We start from the raw sequence: 22,805 nt of genomic DNA, 5'->3' as shown, positions 1-22,805 counted from the left end.
AGCGAGTCAGGGACAGAGTATCTGATGGAAGATAATTATGGCCTCAAACTACAAGCCTTGTGTTTCTGTGGAACACATTGCCACCAATGGCTGTGCAGGCCACATCACTGGGTGTATTTAAAGTGGAGGTTGATAGCTTCTTGATTAGTAAGGGTGTCAAAGGTTATAGGGAGAAGGCAGGAGCATGAGGGTGAGAGGGAAAGTAAGTCTGCCATTATAAAATGTTGGAGCAGCCTTGATGGACCAAATGTCATAATTCTGCTCCTGTGTTGTACTGAGAGAGAGTACAGCTCATCTTTTCCTGGGTGTATTTTATTTCTCAGCTCCCATTCCAGGATATGATGTCTTTCAGTCTGGCTCACAGCTGGTGGTTGTGATGCTGGGTTACCACAACGAGAGTGTCAGACAGCCCTCACTGGCGGACTCCCACCCAAAGTGTAAATGCCCATACAGGGATGACAGCCTACCATGTTTTGCCTTTCTCATATAACACCTCTCCCCACCCATGTGACTCCAGTCTCACACTGTGGCTGACTTGAAGCAGCCAGGTAATAAATAGACTGGTGGATATGGAGATGTCAGTATCCTCAAAGCAAACAATCCAAGCCTGTATTATCCACTCAATACCTTCAGTTTGACTGTTGGGCTATATTTATTCGTACAGTGAGATAGAACCTCCATTGGTATGGTCAGCTTTTAACACCTCTCCCAGTAACGCCAGAAGTTAGTGTAGAGGGTCTTAGTTTCAGATACCCTTAAGAATTGTAGATTTCCTTTATTTAAATTTTCAAGAGCAGTCATATTTCAAGGTCAACATTACAGATATGATGATTTTAATTTCCACTTCATTTAATAAATGTAAAATTCTCAGATACCATGGTGGGATTTGGACAAACCCTCACCAATCCAGTAGAACAACTAATGTTCCAGTCTGTTTTCTCGTGGTGTGTGCAGCTTTGGGCAGATCTGTGAGAAATAGTTGGAGTGTTTGGGGAATTAATGCACTGATCAATATGGCCATAATTAAGTGTGTGAAACTTTTCCAATTCCCTCATCTCATTTTATCTATTATTGAAGAAAGATCTTACCTGTTGGTGAATAATCATATGGAGTGCTGTAATTTCTATCAGTAGCCCTATATGGGGATCAGAATCAAAATAAAAATCAGGTTTAATGTTACTGGAAAGAAAAAAAAAGAACTTTGTTGTCTTTGAAGCAACAGTACATTGCAATACATAATAATAGAAAAAAACTGTGAATTTCAATAAATATAATAGTTAAATAAATAGTACAAAAATAGAAATATAAAAGTAGTGAGGTAGTGTTCAGGAGTTCAATGTCTATTCAGAATGGCAGAGGGGGAGAGGCAGTTCCTGTATCGTTGAGTGTGTGCCTTCGGGCTTATGTACCTCCTCCCTGATGGCAGCAGTGAGAACAAGCCATGAGCTGGGCAATGTGGGTCCTTCATGATGAGTGCCACCTTTCTGAAGCTCCTTGAAGATGTCCTGGGACTTTTTTTGGAATCATAGTTCTAGTCGTCTACACCCGTAGTCCAGTGTCTTATCTACTCTGCTGCCAACCCCGTACTGCCTGCACAGTGTTGACTTGACGAACACCTCGTATTTCTTTCCTTCCAGGTCATGCCAACGCTTCCTTCTGCCCCCATGGCTATGGATGTCGCACAGTAATTCTTTGCGAAAATAGGATTGTTCTGGACATAACTGACAACGAGGTGTCTGTTATCATTCGTATTCCAGACGGCAAGACTCTGTGGCTGGTAAGCATTAAAATAACCTTAAGGCTGTAAGGAAAACATTCTGACATCTACAACGTCTAGTTCTAATAAGGTCTTCCTATTCTGACAGAATTCCCATAACACACTCAGTCAAAAGATCATGAGTTCAACGCTCACCACTGTAGTTCCTGGAGCTCCATACGCCTCCAGTGTCTAGATGCTCCTGAAAGTAGGAGTTAATGACGTCTGAAGCTATTCTAGTGTATGTCCCACTGACAGATTTCTTCTGTTTGAGTTCCTGGAAGGTCAAGAAATCAAAGCACTAAATATCCACAGACAAGGTTGAAAGTGGTTGAATTGGGAGCTTGCCTTCTAAGTCCTCCTATTTCAAACCCTTCTGGACTATCTAGCAAAGTCACAGCCATCTCCCCATTGCACCATACTGTTCCATTCCTACAGGCCTTGGACTGTCTTCTAATCTGGAATTTCCCACGGTGACACACATTTACACATCCCTGGAAAGTCTGACTCAGCAACTTGGCCTTGTTGCTCTTGTTGAATCCTGTGCAGAATAAGCCAATTGTTACAGTGTAGTAGAAGGACATCCGGCCCATCGGGTTTCTCCCAGTTCCAAGCAAAAACTAGTCCCATTACATCTCCCTTTCCATTGTCATGTAAATTCTTTCCATTGGGATACTTACCCAGCTTCCTTGGAAATGGTCTCCACCATTACCTCTGGTGGAGTGTCCTAGGCCCTTGCCATTCATCATGTTGAATTCCTTGCACTTCCTGCTTTTCAAGTTGCTTTTTTCTCTATGTCCTCGTGTCCTTGGTCTCTTCTACCCATGGTAATGGTGTCTCTCTACCCTTTCTGTCTATCACGTGGCACAGTGGTGGAGAGGGTCAGTGGCTTTAAATTTCTTGGCGTTAACAAAACAGAGGATCTGTTCTGAGACCTGTAAGTGTCATCACAAAGAAGGGAAGGAAGAGAGTGCCTCTACTTCCTTCACAGTTTGTGTAAATTCACCATGTGATCAAAAACTTTGCCAAACCTGTGTAGATGAAGTGAAGATAACCTAACTGGCTGCATCACGACTGTTATGGAAACATCAATGCCCAGGTCAGAAAAGCTACAGAAAGTGGTGCATACAGTCCAGTCCATCATAGACAAAGGCCACCCACCACTGAGTATATTTACATGGAACACTGCCACAAGAAATCTGCATCCGGGGTCAAAGACCCCTACCATCCAGGCCATGCCCTCTATGTACTGCTACCATCGGGTAGGCCTTAAGTCCCACGTTGCCAGGTTCAGGAATATTTATTACCCTCCTACCATCAGGCTCATTTACCACTACTCTGAACTGATTCTGTGTCCTACAGACTCAGTTTCAAGTACTCTTTACAACTCACTTCCAAGTACTCTCAGTATTATTTATATTTTCACAGCTTGTCGTCTTTTGCACATTGGTTGTTTGTCAGTCTTTGTTTATGTACAGTTTTTCTTAAAATTCTATTGTAGTTTTTCTTGTAAATGCTTGCCAAAAATGAATGTCATAGTAGTGCATGGTAGCATTTACATACTTTGATAATTTTACTTTGAACGTACACCTGCTTTCTCATGTAAAACATTTCTGTCAGAGCTGCTCTGAGAGTAGGAGTTAATGACATCTGGAGCCTCTGCCGTCTGTACCCTGGTGGGGTGGTTGTGCTGAGAGATTGGTGCATGAATGATAATACTTAATTGCATATCCCATTTTAATTATTTCCTACGAGCCTAAGGCACAATTGGAAAAATTTTCAAAGTACCTTGCCGAATATTCCTTGCACAATTTCTCATTTTCTCAGAAATGCTGAACATCTTCCTTCTATATTCTACTTCTGTCCCAAAGAGGAAAACTCGGCTTTTCCAGTGTATCTGTGTAATTAAAGTCCCTCAGTCCTGGATTTATTTTTAATAAATGTTTTACATTCCCTTTTACATCTGTCTGGTAAGGTGCAGCACCTAAAACAGATGACGATACTCCAGCTGTGGTCAAACCAATCTTTTATAACTTTCATCACAACTGACTTGATGTTGTACTTTGTAGTCCAGAACCCTGTGCACTTTTCTAATCACTTTCTCAACCTGCCCTGCATTTGAAATGAAATGTGCGCATATAATCCCTGATCTCTCTGCTCTCTGTGATCTGTGTTCAATGGTGACATTTGATCTGTTGAAATGGAGACTTCCAGCATCTGGAGTTACTGGTGACCTCAGTAATCTTGATCCCCTGCAGGGCACTGCAGCATTTACCGATCCTGGGCTGACTTCAAGTCTTTTTTTTTGTCAGGATTTTTCTTGGATTCTGTTGGAAGATGTGGGAATATTGAGCCACATGTTATTGATTTGTTTCTGGTGTCTGCAGTTCCAATATGGGGTTAATACTTCCCCGTTATACTTTATCACAAAATTCAAGAGCATTACAGACATCTTGGAGCAGAAGTGCCAGTGCTGAATCTGCATGAATTGCACTCTGCCTTTGATATTTGCTTTCATTCAACTGAATAGGGTGACACAGTACAGGTGTCCCCCACCTTTCAAACGTTCGCTTTACGAAACCTCACTGTTACGAAAGACCTACATTCGTACCCTGGTTTCGCTTTCAGAAGGTGTTTTCACTGTTACGAAAAAAATTCAGCGCGCGATAAAAGGCAGTGCGCGCCCCGAGCAGCTGCTCTCCCCCGGATTCAGAACGGCATTGCTTTAACACGTGCCTGTGAGCAGTCATCTGCAAGGTGAGTTCTATGGTATCGGAAAAGCCTAAAAGAGCTCGTAAGGGTGTTACACTTAGCGTAAAACTAGACATTATTAAGCGTTTCGATCGTGGTGAATGAAGCAAGGACAAAGTGAGTTTGGCTTGTGGAAGTTGACGAAGATAATGTTGAAGAGGTTTTGGCATCCCATGACCAAGAACTGATAGATGAAGAGCTGATGCAATTGGAAGAGGAAAGGATAACAATCGAAACCGAATGAGTAATGATAAAGTACGACTTTAATTTTGAAAGGGTACGTAGGTTTAGGGGATATTTGCAAGATGGTTTGAGTCCTTACAAAGAACTGTATGATAGAAAAATGCGCGAGGCTCAGCAGTCAAGCAAGCCTTCCACATCAGCCATAGCAGATAATGAACCCTGACCTTCGACATCGAGGCAGGCAGTCATAGGAGAAGATGAGCTGCCTGCTCTAATGGAAACAGACGATGAGATGACACCCCAGTGTCCCACCACCCCAGCACCCAGGCCGCGGACAGATACCGATTCACGGAGAATGCAGCGTTAGCCTGGAGGCACACAGCACATCTTTAAGAAAAAGCCGAAATAAACATGTTAATTAATTAGGTGCCGCCCCACATGTAAATGTTGGCCCAGATCAGAGACGACGCAGTCGGAAATTGGCACTGATCTGGGCCGACAATTACGTGCCGGGCGGCACCTAATTAATTAGCATGTTTATTTTGGCTTTTTTCTTAAAGATGTGCTGTGTGCCTCCCGGCTACCGCTGGACCCCTGCGTGCTTCACGGATCGGTATCGGTCGGTGGCCTGGAGAGTGGGAGCCACTGCACCAGCCAACCTGCGACGACTCAGTCTAACACACCATCATCAGTGTGCTCTGTGCTGTCTTCCCAATTCCAGTAAGTGATACTACACTGTACATACATTATTTCTACTTTATGTCGGCTGTGTATTTTTACGTGTTATTTGGTATGATTTGGCAGCTTCATAGCTTAAAGGTTACCGGAGTGCGCTTGCGCCGTGTTTTTGCCAACAGCGCTTGCGTGAGATTTTTGCTACGGAGAACAGTTCAGAAATGATTGTGGAAAAGTATTTCTACTTTATAGAGGCTGTGTATTTATCATATCATTCCTGCTTTTACTATATGTTACTGTTATTTTAGGTTTTATGTGTTATTTGGCATGATTTGGTAGGTTATTTTTGGGTCTGCGAACGCTCACAAAATTTTCCCATATAAATAAATGGTAATTGTTTCTTCGCTTTATGACATTTCGGCTTACGAATGATTTCATAGGAACGCTCCACCTTCGGATGGCGGGGGAAACCTGTAGCTTCAAGGAACTCATGTTCAACTCTGACCTCTGGTGGTTTATTTATTTAGAGATGCAACACAGTAACTGGCCCTTGCAGCCCATCAAGCCCACATTGGCCAGTTGCACCATGTGACCAATTAACCAATAAACCTGTATGTCTTTGGAATGTGCAAGGAAACTGGAGCACCCAGAAGAAACCCATGTGGTCTTGGGCAGAATGTGTAAGTTCCTCACAGACAGCCGTGGGAATAGAACCCAGGCCGCTGGCGCACTACTGCGTTGTCTGTGTGAATTTTGTACATTCTTCCCATGATGACATGCTGTTCAACAAGATGTTGCAGTTTCTTGTCCTATCCAAAAGATGTACTGGTAGGATTAATAGCTGCCATAAATTACCCCATGGTGTAAATAAATGGCAAAAAAATCAGAGGGTGGAATTGATGGGCATATGAGGGAGGTCGAGATGCAGAGGAGAAGGAATGGAGTTGTTCAGAGTTGGCATGGTCTCTTATCTTGTAATAAGACACCATGAGGATTTTACATATTCTGTCCAATACAATGTGGGTTTTTATATATAATATTTTATTATGTACAGTTAAATTAAAAAGGTTGAGGGGAAGAAGCTCTTCCTGAGTGTGCGCATTCAGGCTCCTGTACCTGCTTCATGATAGAAACATAGGAAACCTACAGCACAATACAGGTCCTTCAGCCCTCAAAGCTATGCCGAGCATGTCCTTACCATAGAACTACCTAGGCTGACCCATAGCCCTCTACCTGTCTAAGCTCCATGTATCCATCTAGGAATCTCCGCCTCCACCACCTCCACCGGCAGCCCATTCCATGCACTCACCACGCTCTGCGTAAAAAAACTTACCCCTGACATCTCCTCTGTACCTACTTCCAAGCACCTTAAAACTGTGTTCTCTCGTGCTAGCCATTTCTGCCCTGGGAAAAAACCTCTGACTAGCCACACGATCAATGCCTCTCATTATCTCTGTCAGGCCACCTCTCATCCTCTGTCTCTCCAAGGAGAAAAGGCCGAGTTCGGTCAACTTATTCTCATAAGGCATGCTTTCCAATCCAGGCAACATCCTAATCTAATCTAATCCTTGTAAATATCCTCTGCACCCTTTCTGTGGTTTCCACATCCCTCCTGTAGTGAGGCAACCAGAACTGGTCACAGTACTCCAAGTGGGCTCTGACCAGGGTCCTATTTAGCTGCAACATTACCTCTCAGCTCCTAAACTCAATCCCACGGTTGATGAAGGCCAATACACCGTATGCTTTCCTAACCACAGAGTCAAGCTGCATAGCAGCTTTGAGTGTCATATAGACTCGGACCCCAAGATCACTCTGACCCTCCACACTGCCAAGGGTCTTACCATTAATGCCATATTCTGCCATCATATTTGACCTACCAAAATGAACCACCTCACACTTAGCTGTGTTGAACTCCATCTGCCACTTCTCAGCCCAGTTTTGCCTCCTATCAATGTCCCATTATAACCTCTGACAGCCCTCCACACTATCCACAACACCTCCAACCTTTGTGTCATCAGCAAATTTACTAACCCAACCCTCCACTTCCTCATCCAGGTCATTTATAAAAATCACGGAGAGTAGGGGTCACAGAACAGATCCCTGAGGCACACCGCTGGTCACCACTGATGGTGGCAATGAGAAGAGGGCATGTCCTGGGCGATGGAGGCATCGCTCGTTGAAGATGCCCAGGTTACTACGATGCCCGTGATGGAGCTGGCTCAGTTCACATCTTTGTGCAGCTTCTTTTGATCCTGTGCAGTAGCCCACCCCGCCCCCGCCCCCATACCAAATGACGTTGCAGGCAGTTTAGAATGCTCTCCATGGTCTGTTTTTTTCCCATGATATACCCCACTAAGTGCATTAAAAATTGGGGCTTGGTTCTTCTGTAACTGGTCTCCTTTTATACTTCTCCAGGCCTACATTTTGATTGTGCCAGAAGCTAGCTACAATTCAAACTATCTGGTGGAAGAACCATTGGACAAATCTTATGATTTCATCAGCACCTGTGGAGCAAACAGTTTCTACATCAAGTAAGTTTTTATTAAAACTTTGATAGAAGATTAAAGTGTTTTAGATTATGAGGATATTCAGTCCTCATTTATTGTCATTTAGAAATGCATGCAATAAAAAATGATACAATGTTCCTCCAGAATGATATCACAAGAAACACAGGACAAACCAAGACTAAAACTGACAAAACCACATAATTATAACATATAATTACAACAGTGCAAAGCAATACCATAATTTGAGAAGAGCAGACCATGGGCACAGTAAAAAAATAGTCTCTAAGTCCCGATAGCCTCATCATCTCAAGCAGATGGTAGAAGGGAGAAACTCTCCCTGCCATGACCCTCCAAGTGCCGCAAACTTGCCGATGCAGTATTATTGGAAGCACCCGACCGCAGTGGACTCTGAGTCCGTCCGAAAACTTAGAGTCTCCGACACAGCCTCTCCGAGCACCATCTTCTGCCGAGCGCTTCGACCCCGCCCCGGCTGCCGAGCAACAAGCAAAGCCGAGGACTCGGGGCCTTCCCCTCCGGAGATTCTGGATCACACAGTAGCAGCAGCAGCGAAGCAGGCATTTCAGAAGTTTCACCAGGTGTTCTTCCGTGGTCTCACGTCTGTCTCAAGCATGTGACATTAAATTTGTTAACTTAGTAGCAGCAGTTCAATGCAATACATAATATAGAAGAGAAAAATAAATAAATATGATAGTAATAAATAAATAAATCAATTACAGTATACATATATTGAATAGATTAAAAAAGTGCAAAGAAAACCTGAAATTCTGTATATTTAGAAAAAGTGAGGTAGCGTCCAAGGGTTCAATGTCCATTTAGTAATCAGATGGCAGAAGAGAAGAAGCTGTTTCTGAATCACTGAGTCTGTGCCTTCAGGCTTCTGTACCTCCTACCTGATGGTAACAGTGAGAAAAGGGCATGCCCTGGGTGCTGGGGGTCCTTAATAATGGATGCTGCCTTTCTGAGACACCGCTCCCTGAAGATATCCTGGGTACTTTGTAGGCTCATACCCAAGATGGAGCTGACTAGATTTCCAACCCTCTGCAGCTTCTTTTGGTTCTGTGCAGTAGCCTGAATACCCCCCATACCAGACAGTGATACAGCCTGTCAGAATGCTCTCCATGGCACATCTGTAGAAGATTTGTTGACATGCCAAATCTCTTCAAACTCTAATGAAGTACATTTATTTGCAATTAAGTAATTATTATTATTTGTTATTTGCAGTTTGTTTTCTTTTGTACATTGGTTGTCAGTCTTCGTAGATTTTCATTGATTTTATTGTATTTCTTTGTTCTGCTGTAAATGCTCCCAAGAAAATGTATCTCAGGGCAGTATATGGTGACATTTACATATTTTGATTGTACAACGTAAATTTACTTTGAGCTTTTGAACTTTGCCACATCTGATACAGCACTAAACATCTAAGCTCCTGAGTGGTTAAGCATCAATGATTATCATTACTGCAATATTGACAGGGATTTAAAGTAATATTCGGAAGTAAATATGTGTGTGTGTGTGTGGGTCCATAACTAGCTATTTGTAAATATTCAGGGTGATGGAAAGAGGGGACGAGGCCCTTATTTTACCCTTTCTGATGCATATTCTGATTGCCTGATGTTTCCTACTCTCCCGGCAAGCCACCGCGACATGATTCGTATTTCCAATATACTGTTGACTTCCTCAGTCTCAGCCTATCCAAACTCTGGGGTGTCTCTGTCCAGTGTGTAGAAGCCAACCAAATTCAGTAGCAGAATCCTTGTTCTCAAACTCTCAAAGTGGCCTTCCTTCACACCATCCTGCAACCCGCTTCAAACTAATGATCTTTGGTGTTGACACAAGGCTTGTCCATATCACAGCATTCCTCAGCTAGTTCAGGAGCTTTTCCCACTGTCACTGTTTTGACCGACATTTGATTGATTGATTGTCTTGACCCAATCGTTTGAGTTTCTTCTCTTCGCTTTTCCAATCCTCGGGTCATCTCCTCCCTCTGTCATCTACCATTCCTTCCAATCAACCAACTTCCATCCTCAAACCCACAACATCCACTCCATTGCTGTCATCTATGAAGAGCTACGGCCGTGTCTTCTGCTAAGTTTGCTCTGCCCGTAACATCAGTAATAACCTCCCATAATGCTCAAACAAAAATATGTAATTTATCACCTCATAAGTTTTGAAATGTGTATTTGCTGTGTTAAATTCTTGGGTTGTTGCAAAAAGCAGATATATTCAAGTCACACACATAAAAGTTGCTGGTGAACGCAGCAGGCCAGGCAGCATCTCTAGGAAGAGGTGCAGTCGACGTTTCAGGCCGAGACCCTTCGTCAGGACTAACTGAACTCACTCTTCCTTCAGTTAGTCCTGACAAAGGGTCTCGGCCTGAAACGTCGACTGCACCTCTTCCTAGAGATGCTGCCTGGCCTGCTGCGTTCACCAGCAACTTTTATTTGTGTTGCTTGAATTTCCAGCATCTGCAGAATTCCTGTTGTTTGCATTTTTATATTCAAGTCATCCTTTTTCGCTTGAAGTATTCATTCTTCTTTACCCTTTACGCCGATATGGAAATATCTGTCGATGTTTATATTTCTCCCAGCCCTGTCACCACCTCAAAATTCTGCAAAGACTCCATGGTATCACTGTCCGCCTTTTACAATAATGGTGCCCTGCCTTGTCTGTGCCATGAAGCGGGTGCCTTGAGCACTTCCTGTGACCCCTATGGAGGGCAGTGCAGCTGTCGACCAAACGTGATTGGCCGTGACTGTTCCCGTTGTGCCATTGGCTACTATGGATTCCCCAATTGCAGACGTAAGCATCCATTTCTTTTTAAACTTTTCATTTAACCCATGCATTATCTATTCAAGGCTGATTTTGGAAGTATATTGGCTCTGTGGTGCAACTTTCAACATGATCATAACTGTGCACATGGTCATTTGGGAATGAAGAGGGACATGTACACAGAGTATATGGAGAGTTTCCCTTCACTGGTCAAGGCATCATGTATGCAAGCTGGGGCATCATTTTACAGTTGTACAAATTGTTGGTTAGGTTGCATTTCATGTATTGTCTGTAATAATATTGGTCTCAATCAATAGTGGTGTATTGGTAGAGCTATTATATCTTTTCTCCAAGGATTTTGTGAAGAAGCTTGTGGATGTAACATTTTACAGAGTGAATTCTTGGCTGTCTTGAAGCTAGGAGTCTGTAGCCAGAAAGGAGAGAAGACCTTAGCACCTTGCACTCCAAGATCCTGCCTACACGAGATTATCTTACTCCGAAGGTGCTGCTTTGCTTCAGGGTAGAGAATCCAGCAGAGCACCTACACGAGATTATTTTACTCCGAAGGTGCTGCTTTGCTTCAGGGTAGAGAATTCAGCAAATAATGGTTTTGCATGGTGAGGGAGTGGGTGTTGTTATACAGGAAACCCAGAGGTGTAACAAAAACAATGGAAATGCCCTCTTAAAGCCATTTACGTTGCAGAGACAAGACATTCAGCGAAGGCCTGAGATTTTGAGCAACCATGCACGAAATGCTGGAGGAACTAAGCAGGTCAGGCAACATCTATAGAATAAAATAGAACTTTATTGTCATTGCTCAAGACAACGAGATTGTGGTGCTACTCCAGTCTGTGTAAAACAAATATTTACAATGTATTTTGTACGGCTCTATGAAGGGGAATCGACAGTTGATGTTTCAAACTGAGACCTTTCATAAGGGCCAACTGTTTGTTTCCCTCCATAAATGCTACCTGACATGCAAAGTTTAACTTCCTACAGTTTAACGTATCTGTTTAAACAGGAATGTTAGTCCTGAGGTGCCTTGTTAATGAAGGGTAATTCTTGAGAGGATGGTGAGGCAGAGTTAATAGTAACACATCAGTGGAAACCGGTTATATACTTTGGTGGGGTGGGGGTGGGGGAAAAGGGGCTGGAAAGTGGAGGGCTATGAGGAAAGGGAGAGGTCACGAGTCTATGTGGATTGTTTTAAAGAACCACCACAGTGGCAAAAAGTCAATTGAAGTATTTTCGTGTTTGCATGTAGATTCATAAATACATAGAATTCTACAGTGTGTAAATATGCCTTTCGGCCCTAACTAGCCCTGCCCACAGAGATTCTTATCTAGGCTAATCTCATTTGCCTGTTTTTGGCTTTATATTCCTCAAAACTTTTCCTATCCAACAGTTTTTTACATTCTGTGTTTCTACCTGCCTCAACTCCTCTTTTGGCAGTTTGTTCCGTATAACCACTACCCTTCATGTGAAAAACGTGCCTCTCAGGTACCGTGTAATTTTTTTTTCTTTTTCACCTTAACCCTATTTAGTTTAAGAACCCCGTTATCCTGGGAAAAGCATGGCGGGTTGGAGATACGTCTCTACCAAAGGAGGTGTAAGGCACACCTTCCCTCTGCTGGCTCCTGCAGGTCACCCATGGGCAAGGTGTAGCATCTGCTTAGCTCCCCCCAACCCCAAAATCAGGGTCATGTGAAGCCGTGGGAGAAGGTGGTAGATCAGCTACTGGTGCAGATCACAAGTCCTGCTTATGCGACCACCAACGCCAGGCAGAGAGTCGCTGAAGAGTATTGATAATAGCTGTGGTCACCCGTCTTGTAAAGAAAGACACTGCCCAGAAGAAGGCAATGGCAAACCTCTTAGGTAGAAAAATTTCCCAATAACAGTCATGGTGATGGAAGGACCATGATCGTCCACGTCAGACTACACCGCACAAAATGATGATGATCCTGGGAAAAAAGATTGTTACTTCCTATCCTATCTATGTCCCTGATGATTTTATAAACCTTTCTTAGGACCCCTTTCAGCTTCCTTTCCTCCAGGAAAAAAACAGTCCAAGCCTTTCCTCGTATCTCAAGCCCTCAAACCCAGTCTTGTGAATTCTTTCTGCACTTTCTTCAGTGTAATCAAATTCTTTCCACAGCATGGTGACAAGAGGCACACACAATGCACAGATTGTGGCCTAATCAATGGCTTGTGCAACTGTAATGTGATGCCCCAACTGGTATACTTGATGCCTTGACCAATGAAAGCAAGCCAATCTTGTGCCCTCCTCACCCATCCATTTGCTGATGATGCCACTTCTAGCATTCTAAGTGCTTGTTTCACCCAATGCCTTTCTGCTCAGTCGCGCTGCCCGGGGCCCTGCCATTCACTGCTTATGTCCTGCTCTGGTTTAACTCCCCCAGAATGCATCACTTTGCACTTAACTGAGTTAAATTCCACCAGTCCTCTTTCCCAGTTGATCCTTTATCCTGTTGTAACCTCAGACAGCCTTCTTCACTGGCCACAATACCATCAATTCCAGTGTTGCCTGGGATTCTTATCTTTAATGTGTGGTTAGTTATCTCCTCCTTGCTAACCACAAGGGATGATAAACGTACTCAGCAGCTCAGTTACAGCTCCATCACAGGTAGATAGGGTCAGAAGGAAAACTTTTGGCACATTACCTTTCTTAGGTCAATGTATTGATACAGGAGTTGGGATGTTAAGTTGAAATTGTATATTTCATTGGTGAGGCTTAATTTAGCGTACTGTGTGCAGTTTTGGTCACCTACCTACAGAAAATACATTCAAAACAATGCAGAGAAAATTTAAAAGGATGTTGCTGGGACTTGAGAACCTGAGTTCTAGTGAAAGGTTGAATAGGTTAGGATGTTATTCCCTAGAACGTATAAAACTGAGGGGTGATTTGATACAGGTGTACAAAATTATGAGGGGTTAGTCTTGCGAGACCATGGATCTGCGCCTGGAAAGTCTTCACTCTCCAGGGCGCAGGCCTGGGCAAGGTTGTGTGGAAGACCTGCAGTTGCCCATGCTGCAAGTCTCCCCTCTCCACGACACCAGTGTTGTCCAAGGGAAGGGCAAGGGCCGATACAGCTGGGCACCAGTGTCGTCGCAGAGCAATGTGTGGTTAAGTGCCTTGCTCAAGGACACAGCACGCTGCCTCGGCTGGGGCTCGAACTCACGACCTTCAGATCACTATTCCAATGCCTTGACCACTTGGCCACGTGCCCATAATTATGAGGGGTATAGACAGGGTAAATGCAAGCAGGCTTTTTGCACTGAGGTTGGGTGAGATGACAATTAGAGGTCATGATGAAAGGTGCAAAGTGAACTGTTTAAGGGGAACATGATAGGGAGCTTCACTCAGAGAGTGGAATGAGCTGCCTGCACGAGTGGTGGATGAGGGGGGCTGTGGTGTCGATTTCAACATTTAAGAGAAATTTTAGATGGATGTTGGAGGTATTGAGGGCTATGGTCTAGGCAAGTTAATGGTTTGGCATGGACCAGATGGGCCAAATGGACTGTTTCTGTGCTGTAATGTTCTATGACTCAGAAAGCACCTTGTCGAGAGAGAACCAGTTAACAGTTCAGGTTGCTGATCCAAGGAAGAGTCGTCACCTTGAAACTGACTGCTTCTCTTTCCACAGATGTTACCCGACCTGCTGAGAATTTCTAGCACTCACTGTTTTCAATTTCAGAATTCCAGCATTGCTTGCAGTTTTTAACAGTAGGATGAGGTGACCATAGGAGAATGAAGGGAGATTGTTAGAGGAATACAAAGTTATGAGGTGTTCAGAAAGTGTAATGCAAGCAGGCTTTTTTCCACTGAGGTTGAGTGAGACCAGAGCTAGAGGTCGTAGGTTAAGGGTGAAGTATTTAAGAGGAACCTGAGAAGCAACTTCTTCACTCAGAGGGTGGAACGAACTGCCAGCGGAGGTGGTGGATGTGGGTTCAACCTCAACTCTTAATTGAAGTTTGGATAAGTACAATTTCCCCCGGGATCAATAAAGTATGACTATGACTGTGACTACATGGATGGGAGGGCTATAAGAATGGACATCCAGCACTGCCCCTAACTACCCTAACAGTTGAAACCATCCTGTTAATTTTCATTTGTTCCTTTCTCAGCGTGTGACTGTGGCCAACGCTTATGTGAAGAGGTCACAGGTCACTGTATATGCCCCCCTCGGACCGTCCGCCCGGAATGTATCACCTGTGAGCCGCAGACGTTTGGTTGCCACCCACTGATTGGCTGTGAAGAGTGTAACTGCTCTCAGTCGGGGATCGAGGACACTAGCAGGCCAGGATGCAACGCCGAGAGCGGGCAGTGCAGGTGAGCCAGTTGGTGGCAAATCATAAACACAAGAAAGTCTGCAGACACTGGAACTCCAAAGTAACACCCACAAAGTGCTGGAGGAACCCAGCAGGTCAGGCAGCATCTATGGAAATGAATAGATAACGTTTCTGACCGAGACCCTTCTTCAAGACTGAGAAGGAAGGGGGAGGATGCCAGAATAAAAAGCTCGGGGGGGGGTGGTGGAATGGGGAAGAAGGCTTGTTGGAAGGTGATAGGTAAAGCCAAGTTGGTGGGAAAGATCAGGAGCTGGAAAAGGAGGAATCTGAAGCAAGAGGAGAGTGGACCATTGGAGAAGGGGAAAGAGGAGGGGACCCAAGGGGAAGTAATAGGCAGGTGAGAAGAGGTAAAAGTTAGAGTGGGGAATAGAGGGGGGAGAATGTGTTTTCCGGAGCCTAGCGCAGAGCTGCTGGTTGGTGCCTTCAATACACTATCGAGTAACACTTCGTGTCAATGTAGCAGCTTTATGTCAAATTCCATAGCAACTTCATTTTCTCGGTGGTTTTGTCTGAGGCCTGACTAATCTACCTCAGTCAGCCAGATGTTATCAAACGGCAGGGTGTCATGCTACAGTAGTGTTCAGCAGCAAGCTATGTGAAAGGGAATCAAGCTATGACAGGGACAAGTTTTGTTATGAATATACACGTGGAATAGATACAAAGAGGCATGGCGTGTGCTTATGTTAACTTTTTTTGCACACTTTCAGGTAGCAAATGAAATAACACGTACATCTGGGTTGAGGTGGAATTGTTCTTTGTGGGAATAAAGGATTTTATTAATAGTTTCAGGCCTTGAACATTCAATCTATTTGCGGCATTGTGAAGGTGCTGCCAGCCATTGGGAAATAGGTCCCGTAGAGAAGGCAGCAAATGTTTATCAGGCTGATTCCAGTAACAAGGGCCTGGATCCATTCAGCAAATCTGCCGTGGTTTTTGCTGGGGATTCCCAATGACTCCGTGAGGCTTGAATGTTACGAACTGGCAAGCTGCCCTCACCTCAAGAGTTGGTCCGATTTGGTGCACGAGGCATTCAGTATCTGCTGGTGTTTTGGAACAGTAGCTATGCACAAAGGCCTTTTATGTGCCGTGCTTTTGTTTTCTCTCAGGGAGATAACATCAGGAGGTGCAATTCAGAAAGACTAAACATGTATAACCCTACTTGACCCACATTCTTAAATTCCTTTGTACTCAGGAGAGCAGGAGGAACTCGTAGAGCAGCCGTCACTTTGTGCATCATTAGTATGATTCATTTACAGAGGAACAAACGGTGGACCATGGCTGGAATTTTAGAACTTCACCGGGATCAGAAAGGAGAAGAAGCATCCCATTTTCCAGTCACCACGTCAACAGAAGGGACGTGGTAGCTTTGTGACGTGGGCACAAACTGTCACCTGGTGGAGCACAGAGCAGAAAATGAGGCTAAGGGGATCACTCAGCCTGAGGAAAACTCAGTTCCCCCCCCCACCCCCCTCCCCTTTTAATGGAGGAAGTCATAGAGCAATACAGCACAGAATGAAGCCCTTTGGCTTAACCAGTTTATGTGGACCACAGTGACACCCAGCTGGACCCAGTTTCCTGAACTTGGCCTACAATCCTCATAGCCGTACCCCTCCGTGTACCGATTCCAAGTACCTCTTAAATTATACTATTGCACCTGCTTCTTCGTCTGGACCCTCATTCCTCTGGTGACAACGTCCTCCCTCAAGTCCCTTTTAAACCTTTCTCCGCTCACCCTAAATCTGTGTACTCTAGTTTTGTACTTTAAGCTTGCACTATACAACCACATGAACCTCTGGGCTCTTCTCAGTCTAGCCAACTCGTTCCTAAAGAAGGTGATCAAGATTGTGCACAGTACTTGCAATGGGACCTCACTACTGCAGCACAATGTCACAGCTCCTATACGCTATGCCCTGATGTCGTGTTGTCTTACAGATGTGATTTACCCTACATCCATGCTTTTTTGTCTTTTCTTTAAGAGCAGTGCAACACATACAGTGCCACTTAACTACTCCATAATCAATCTAGCCCTTCCTTGTACAGAGTTCATTACCCTTCATTTTCCTTTCATCCACGTGCCAATTAAGTCTCTGAAATTTCCCTAATGTATCAGACTCTACTATAACTCCCACCAGTACTCTCCAGGCACTTAACACTTTGTGTAAGAAACCTACTCCAACATCCTTCCTAAACGATTCTCCATTTATCTTAAAAGGAATATTCGCTGTCTTCAGGAGGCTATCATTAAACACAATATCTCAGATGCCTTTTCATACCAATCCGTGGACCATGACCCCACTAATGAACACTAACCACCATCACCTACACTACCACAAATCTCCATAGATCAGGACATCACCCCTCCATAACCTCTAACCTGTTGGTGCTCCAAACCTGCCCTTCCATTTCTTACCCACGATTCACAGCCAGGACTGTCCTGGTAGTCTCTTCCTGTACTGATCCTGGAGTTTTGACTCAAAACAGTGATGACTTTTCCTCCCATTGGATGCTGCTCGACCCACTGAATTCCTCCAGCAGACCATTTGTTGCAAGCACATTTCACTTTCTGAATTATTTCTGAAATTCGCTTCCAATGATTTCCATTCATCAAAGGAGATCAAACTGTTGCCTATTATTTATCTAGGTCTGTGTTCATAGGGAAAGAATTTCAAGGCAGTGATCTTTCAAATGAAGAAAACAGCTTAACTCAGTCAGGGGTGCATTTGCGCTCACATCATTATTTTACATCTTGCCTATAAAGTATTTCATTCTTTTTATTCCCTGGCATAAATTTTTATCTAATGTAGGAAGCAAGATTGTTGAGTATCTTGGAGCAATGGAGTTTCCTTGTGCAATCAGGTCAGGAGCTGATGGATGCCAGCCTGGGGTCATGCAGTGCCATCTGTGGTGGGAGTATGTAACTGAAGTTCTCAGTTCCCATACCATAATAATCAGAATCGGGTTTATTGTTTATTTTGAAAGCGACAGCCACGAAACAAAGAAAACCATGGAGCCCGTTCAAAGAAAGTCATCAACCCCCCCCCCCGGCGCAAAAAAAAGAACAAATTGCACAAATGGCAACAAGAGCATCAACCCCCCCATGTGCAAAAGAAACAAATCGCGCAAACTGCAACAAGAACATCAACCCCCAATCGCAAGAAAAACAAATAATTTCAACAACAACAAGAAAGAATGAACAAAAAAAAACAGAATATAAAAACACAAAATCAAAGGAGTCCATTCAACTGTGGTCTGATCCACAAACCGGAGACCCAGAACATTCGTACCGTTCTCCAATAGCATGGAGAAAGAGAGAGAGACCATTCGAACACAGAAGTCTTCCATTGGAATTAATTATTTATTGAGATACAGCGCGGAATAGTCTCTTCCGGCCCTCGAGCTGTGCTGCCCAGCCACCCCCGATTTAACCCAAGCCTAATCGCAGGTCAATTTACAATGACCAATTAACCCACCAACCAGTTAGCCCACCAACCAGTACGTCTTTGGAATGCGGGAGAAAACTAGATCACCCAGAGGAAAGCCATGTGGTCACAGGGAGAACGTACAAACTTTTGAACCTGGATTGCTGGTACTGTAAAGAGCTGTGCTAACCACTGTACTACTGTGCAGGTTCAAAGTATATTTATTATCAAAGTACATATATATCAATATATAATACGTTGAGATTGATTTTCTTGCAGGCATTCACAGTGGAACAAAGAAGTACAATGGAATAAAAATGTGTTGTTTCTCAGCAGCAGCAAAGTGCAAAGACAAAATTACCATAAATTACAAAATCAATAAATAGTGCAAAAACGAAGGAATAACGAGGTAGCGTTCATGGGTTCATTGACCATTCAGAAATATACTGGCAGAGGGGAGGAAGCTGTACCTCCTCCCTGATGGTAGGAACAGGAGGAGAGGGTATGCATTCAAATACCAATGTACAAATTCACATTGGCTGGAAAACAGGTGCTGGTGTGACAAAGGAACTTGCTGTTTATCCAAATCGAGAATTGTATACAGGGATAATGTGACAGATAAAATATGTATTTCTGTTAGCAACTGCTTCTAAAACAAAAGAATCTAATTTGTGCTAGATTTGTAAGATTGAGTAACTTGCCTATAGGAACAGTCAGTTGGTATGTAGCAACACTGTGAAAGCGTTTTCATCTGAAATTGGAAATTTGCTTCTGTTGATTCCAATTCATGAAAAGGGATGGAAATGCCCATTATTTATCCAGGGCTGTGTTCATAGAGATACATTTCAAGGAAACGATCTTTCAAATGAAGAAGATAGCTTAGCTCACTCAGAGACATATTCTTGCTCACATCACATTTTCACATCTTGCATACAAAGAATTTCATTTTTTATTCCTTGACAAAGATCTTATCAAATGTGGGAATCAAGACTGAATGATGTGAAATTTGCATACCAGATGTGATTGTGCAACTGGCTTACCATGTTGAGTCTAATATAATGTTGATAAGTTATCAGTTCAGACGTTGCTTGGAAACCTATCATTTATGGTGGTCAGTTGACAAAAAAATTCAAGGCATCACACCTTGCACAAACTCAGAGTCCACTTTTCAGCACTGATCCCTGTTCTTCAGTGTGCCCCCCCTTCCCCCGATGTGCTTCTCTAAGTTCAAAATAAGTGTCTTATCAAAGTATCGGAGAATCAGAGGTGGGGAGGGTCAGTCACTATCTCAGAGGACCTATCCTGGACCAATCATATGAATATTAATGTGAAGAAAGTATGACAGCGCCTCTGCTTTCTCAGGAGTTTACGAAGGTTCAGCATGTCACCGAAAGCCTTAGCAAACTTCTATAGATGTGTGGTGGAAAGTGTGCTGATGGCTGCATTACAGCCTGGTTTGGGAACTCCAATGCCTTTGATTAGATTCAACTTTATTGTCATTGTGTCGAGTACGGATACAAAGCCAATGAAATGCATTTAGCATCTGACCAGAAATGCAAAGAATAGTGTTATTTCCAAAATAACTGCGAATTTAAAAAGTGCTGCAGCACACAAATATAAAAGTACTGAGACAGTACAATATGGATGCAATACTGCTTAGCGCTGTGATGAGAGGTTCAGCAGTGTCACAGCCTCAGGGAAGAAGTTCTTCCTGTGCCTGCTGGTGCAGGAGCGGAGGCTCCTGTAGCACCTAGCGGATGGGAGGAAAGTGAAAAGTCCATGGTTCGGGTGAGATGCATCCCTAATAATGCTTTTCACCCTGCCCAAGCAGCGTTTATGGTAGATGTTCTCAATGGTGGGCAATTGGGTGCCGATAATCTGCTGAGCAGTTTTCACCACACGCTGGAGTGCTTTGCGGTCTGATATGGGACAATAGCCATAGAACACTGAGATACAGTTGGTGAGTATGCTCTCAGTGGTACAGTGGTAAAAGCTGAGCAGACAACCCTACAAAAGGTAATGGATTTGGCCCAGTACATCATGGGTAAAACCCTCCCAACCATTCAGCACATGAAACATTGCCATAGAAAGGCAGCATCAATCATAGAACAGTCCTCACCACCCAGGCCATGCTCTTTTCTCACGGCTGCCATCAGTTAGAAGGTGCAAGAGCCTCAGGACTCTCACCACCAGGTTCAAGAACAGTTTCTACCCCTGAACCATCAGGCTCTTGAACAAAAGGGGATAGCTACACTCTTTTAAGGACTCTGGTATATTGTTATTTCATGCTTGTTAATTATTGCCATTTATTTATAATCTGCCTTTGCGCCCATTGTTTCCTGTTAACAGTTCCTGATGCTTACAGTTTACAGTTACTGTTTTATAGATTTGTTAAGTTTGGCCTGTAGAAACAGAATCTCAGAGTTGTATGTGGTGACATGTATGTACTCCAATAATAAACTTTACCTTGAACTTTGAATTTTGTGCTAGTAAATAAATGTCACTGTATACTACCTTGAGATTCATTTTCTTGCAGGCATTCACGGTAGAACAAAGGAATACAACAGAATCAGTGAAAAACTACACACAAAGATTGACAACCAGTGTGTAAAAGAAGACAATAACTGCAAATACACAAACAACACTAACAAACAAACAAATAAATGAATAAATAAATAACACTGAGAACATGAGTTGTAGAGACCTTGAAAGTGAGTCCATAGGTTGTGGAATCAGTTCAGTGTTCAGGTGAGTGAAGTCAGATAAAATTTACAAGGATGTCGCCGGGTCTGGAGATCCTGAGTTATAAGGAAAGATTGAATAGGTTAGAACTTTATTCCTTAGATTGTAGAAGATTTAGAGGAGATTTGATAAAGGTATACCAACTTATGAGGGGTATAAATAGGGTAAATCTAAGCAGGCTTTTTCCACTGAGGTTGGGAGGGACCAGAGGTCATGGGTTAAGGGTGAAACGTGAAAGATTTAAGGGGAACAGGGCAAACTTGTTCACTCAAAAGGTCATGAAAGTGTGGAACAAGCTGCCAAGGCAAGTGGTGCACGTGAGCTTGATTTCAACGTTTAAGCGAAGTTCAGATAGGTACATGGATGGTAAGGGTATAGGGGGCTATGGTCCCGGTACAGGTCAATGAGAGTAGGCAGCTAACATAGTTTTGGCATGGAGTAGATGGGCCAAAGGGCCTGTTTCTGTGCTGTACTTTTCTGTGACTAAGTTATCCATGCTTTTTCAGGAGCCTGATGGTTGAAAGGTAATAAGGGTAATGGACAGTGTGGTAGTACAGCAATTAATGCCGCTGCTTCTCAGCGCCAGAGATCCAAACTGGATGCTGAGGGCGGAAAGGACCAGCATGGGTAGCAGAAGGACTGCACCATCTCACAAACTGCCCACCCTCCTGCCCCATCGGACATTCCGCCCTGCCCCATCTGTGGATGCCTTTTCCTTAATGCCTGTTAATTCCTAGTTCGATCTCTTGTTCAGGTGCAAGCCTAACGTAGCTGGACGTCAGTGTGATCGCTGTGCTCCTGGATACTACCACTACCCTGACTGCATGCCATGTGACTGTAACGAAGACGGAACAGAAGCCAGCGTCTGTGACTCACTCACCGGCCAATGCCATTGCAAGGTTAGGCAATCTATCCAAGCAGAGCTGCTCCATTTTAACAATAAACATCAGTTGATAGGTTTCCATCTTAAAATACTTTTACCCATATTTAAACTTGGTTCATGAAAGTATTGAATAATTTCTTGAACCAATCAGGTACACTCAAGTTGTTTGGAAAGACATCAAAGATAGAATTAAGTAAAATTATATAGGCATCCGTTAGTCTCATGAGACCATGGATTTGCGCCTTGGATGGTTTCCAGGGCACAGGCCTGGGCAAGGTTATACGGAAGACCAGCAGTTGCCCATGCTGCAAGTTTCTCCTCTCCACGCCACCGATGTTGTCCAAGGGAAGGGCGTTAGGACCCATACAGCCTGGCACCGGTGTTGTCGCAGAGCAATGTGTGATGAAATGCTTTGCACAAGGACACATACGCTGCCTCAGCCAAGGCTCGAACTAGCGACCTTCAAATCACTAGACGAATGCCTTAACCACTTGACCACCCTACCATTATTACTATAGAATTCATAAGAAGGCCATTCAATGGGGCTCATATTAGATTTGTGTATTTTCTTTATAGGATTCACAGCCCTCTGCGGTACAGGTGACCCAGGTTCAATTCCCGCTGCCGTCTGTAAGGTGTTTGTATGTTCCCCCTGTGACCGCCTGAGATTCTTCCGGGTGCTCCGGTTTCCTCCCACAGTCCAAAGACGTACCGGCTGGCAGGTTCAT

General features: G+C 43.8%; 1 protein-coding gene across 1 annotated transcript in view; it reads left to right on the top strand.

The window, feature by feature from the left end:
* The window catches only part of lama5 (laminin, alpha 5), a 377,869-nt gene that overhangs the window by 253,880 nt on the left and 101,184 nt on the right, over window positions 1–22,805 (top strand). Inside the window, exons 32-36 of the mRNA XM_063041218.1 lie at window positions 1,638–1,777; window positions 7,781–7,896; window positions 10,481–10,692; window positions 14,809–15,013; window positions 21,949–22,093. Coding sequence (XP_062897288.1) covers window positions 1,638–1,777; window positions 7,781–7,896; window positions 10,481–10,692; window positions 14,809–15,013; window positions 21,949–22,093 — 818 coding nt within the window. The remainder of the gene's footprint in view (window positions 1–1,637; window positions 1,778–7,780; window positions 7,897–10,480; window positions 10,693–14,808; window positions 15,014–21,948; window positions 22,094–22,805) is intronic.

This window comes from Mobula hypostoma, chromosome 2 (assembly GCF_963921235.1).
Source record: "Mobula hypostoma chromosome 2, sMobHyp1.1, whole genome shotgun sequence".
NCBI classification, from domain to species: Eukaryota; Metazoa; Chordata; class Chondrichthyes; order Myliobatiformes; family Myliobatidae; genus Mobula; species Mobula hypostoma.
The sequence above is the reverse complement of the archived record's forward strand: the minus strand, read 5'-3'. Positions and strand labels throughout refer to the sequence as shown.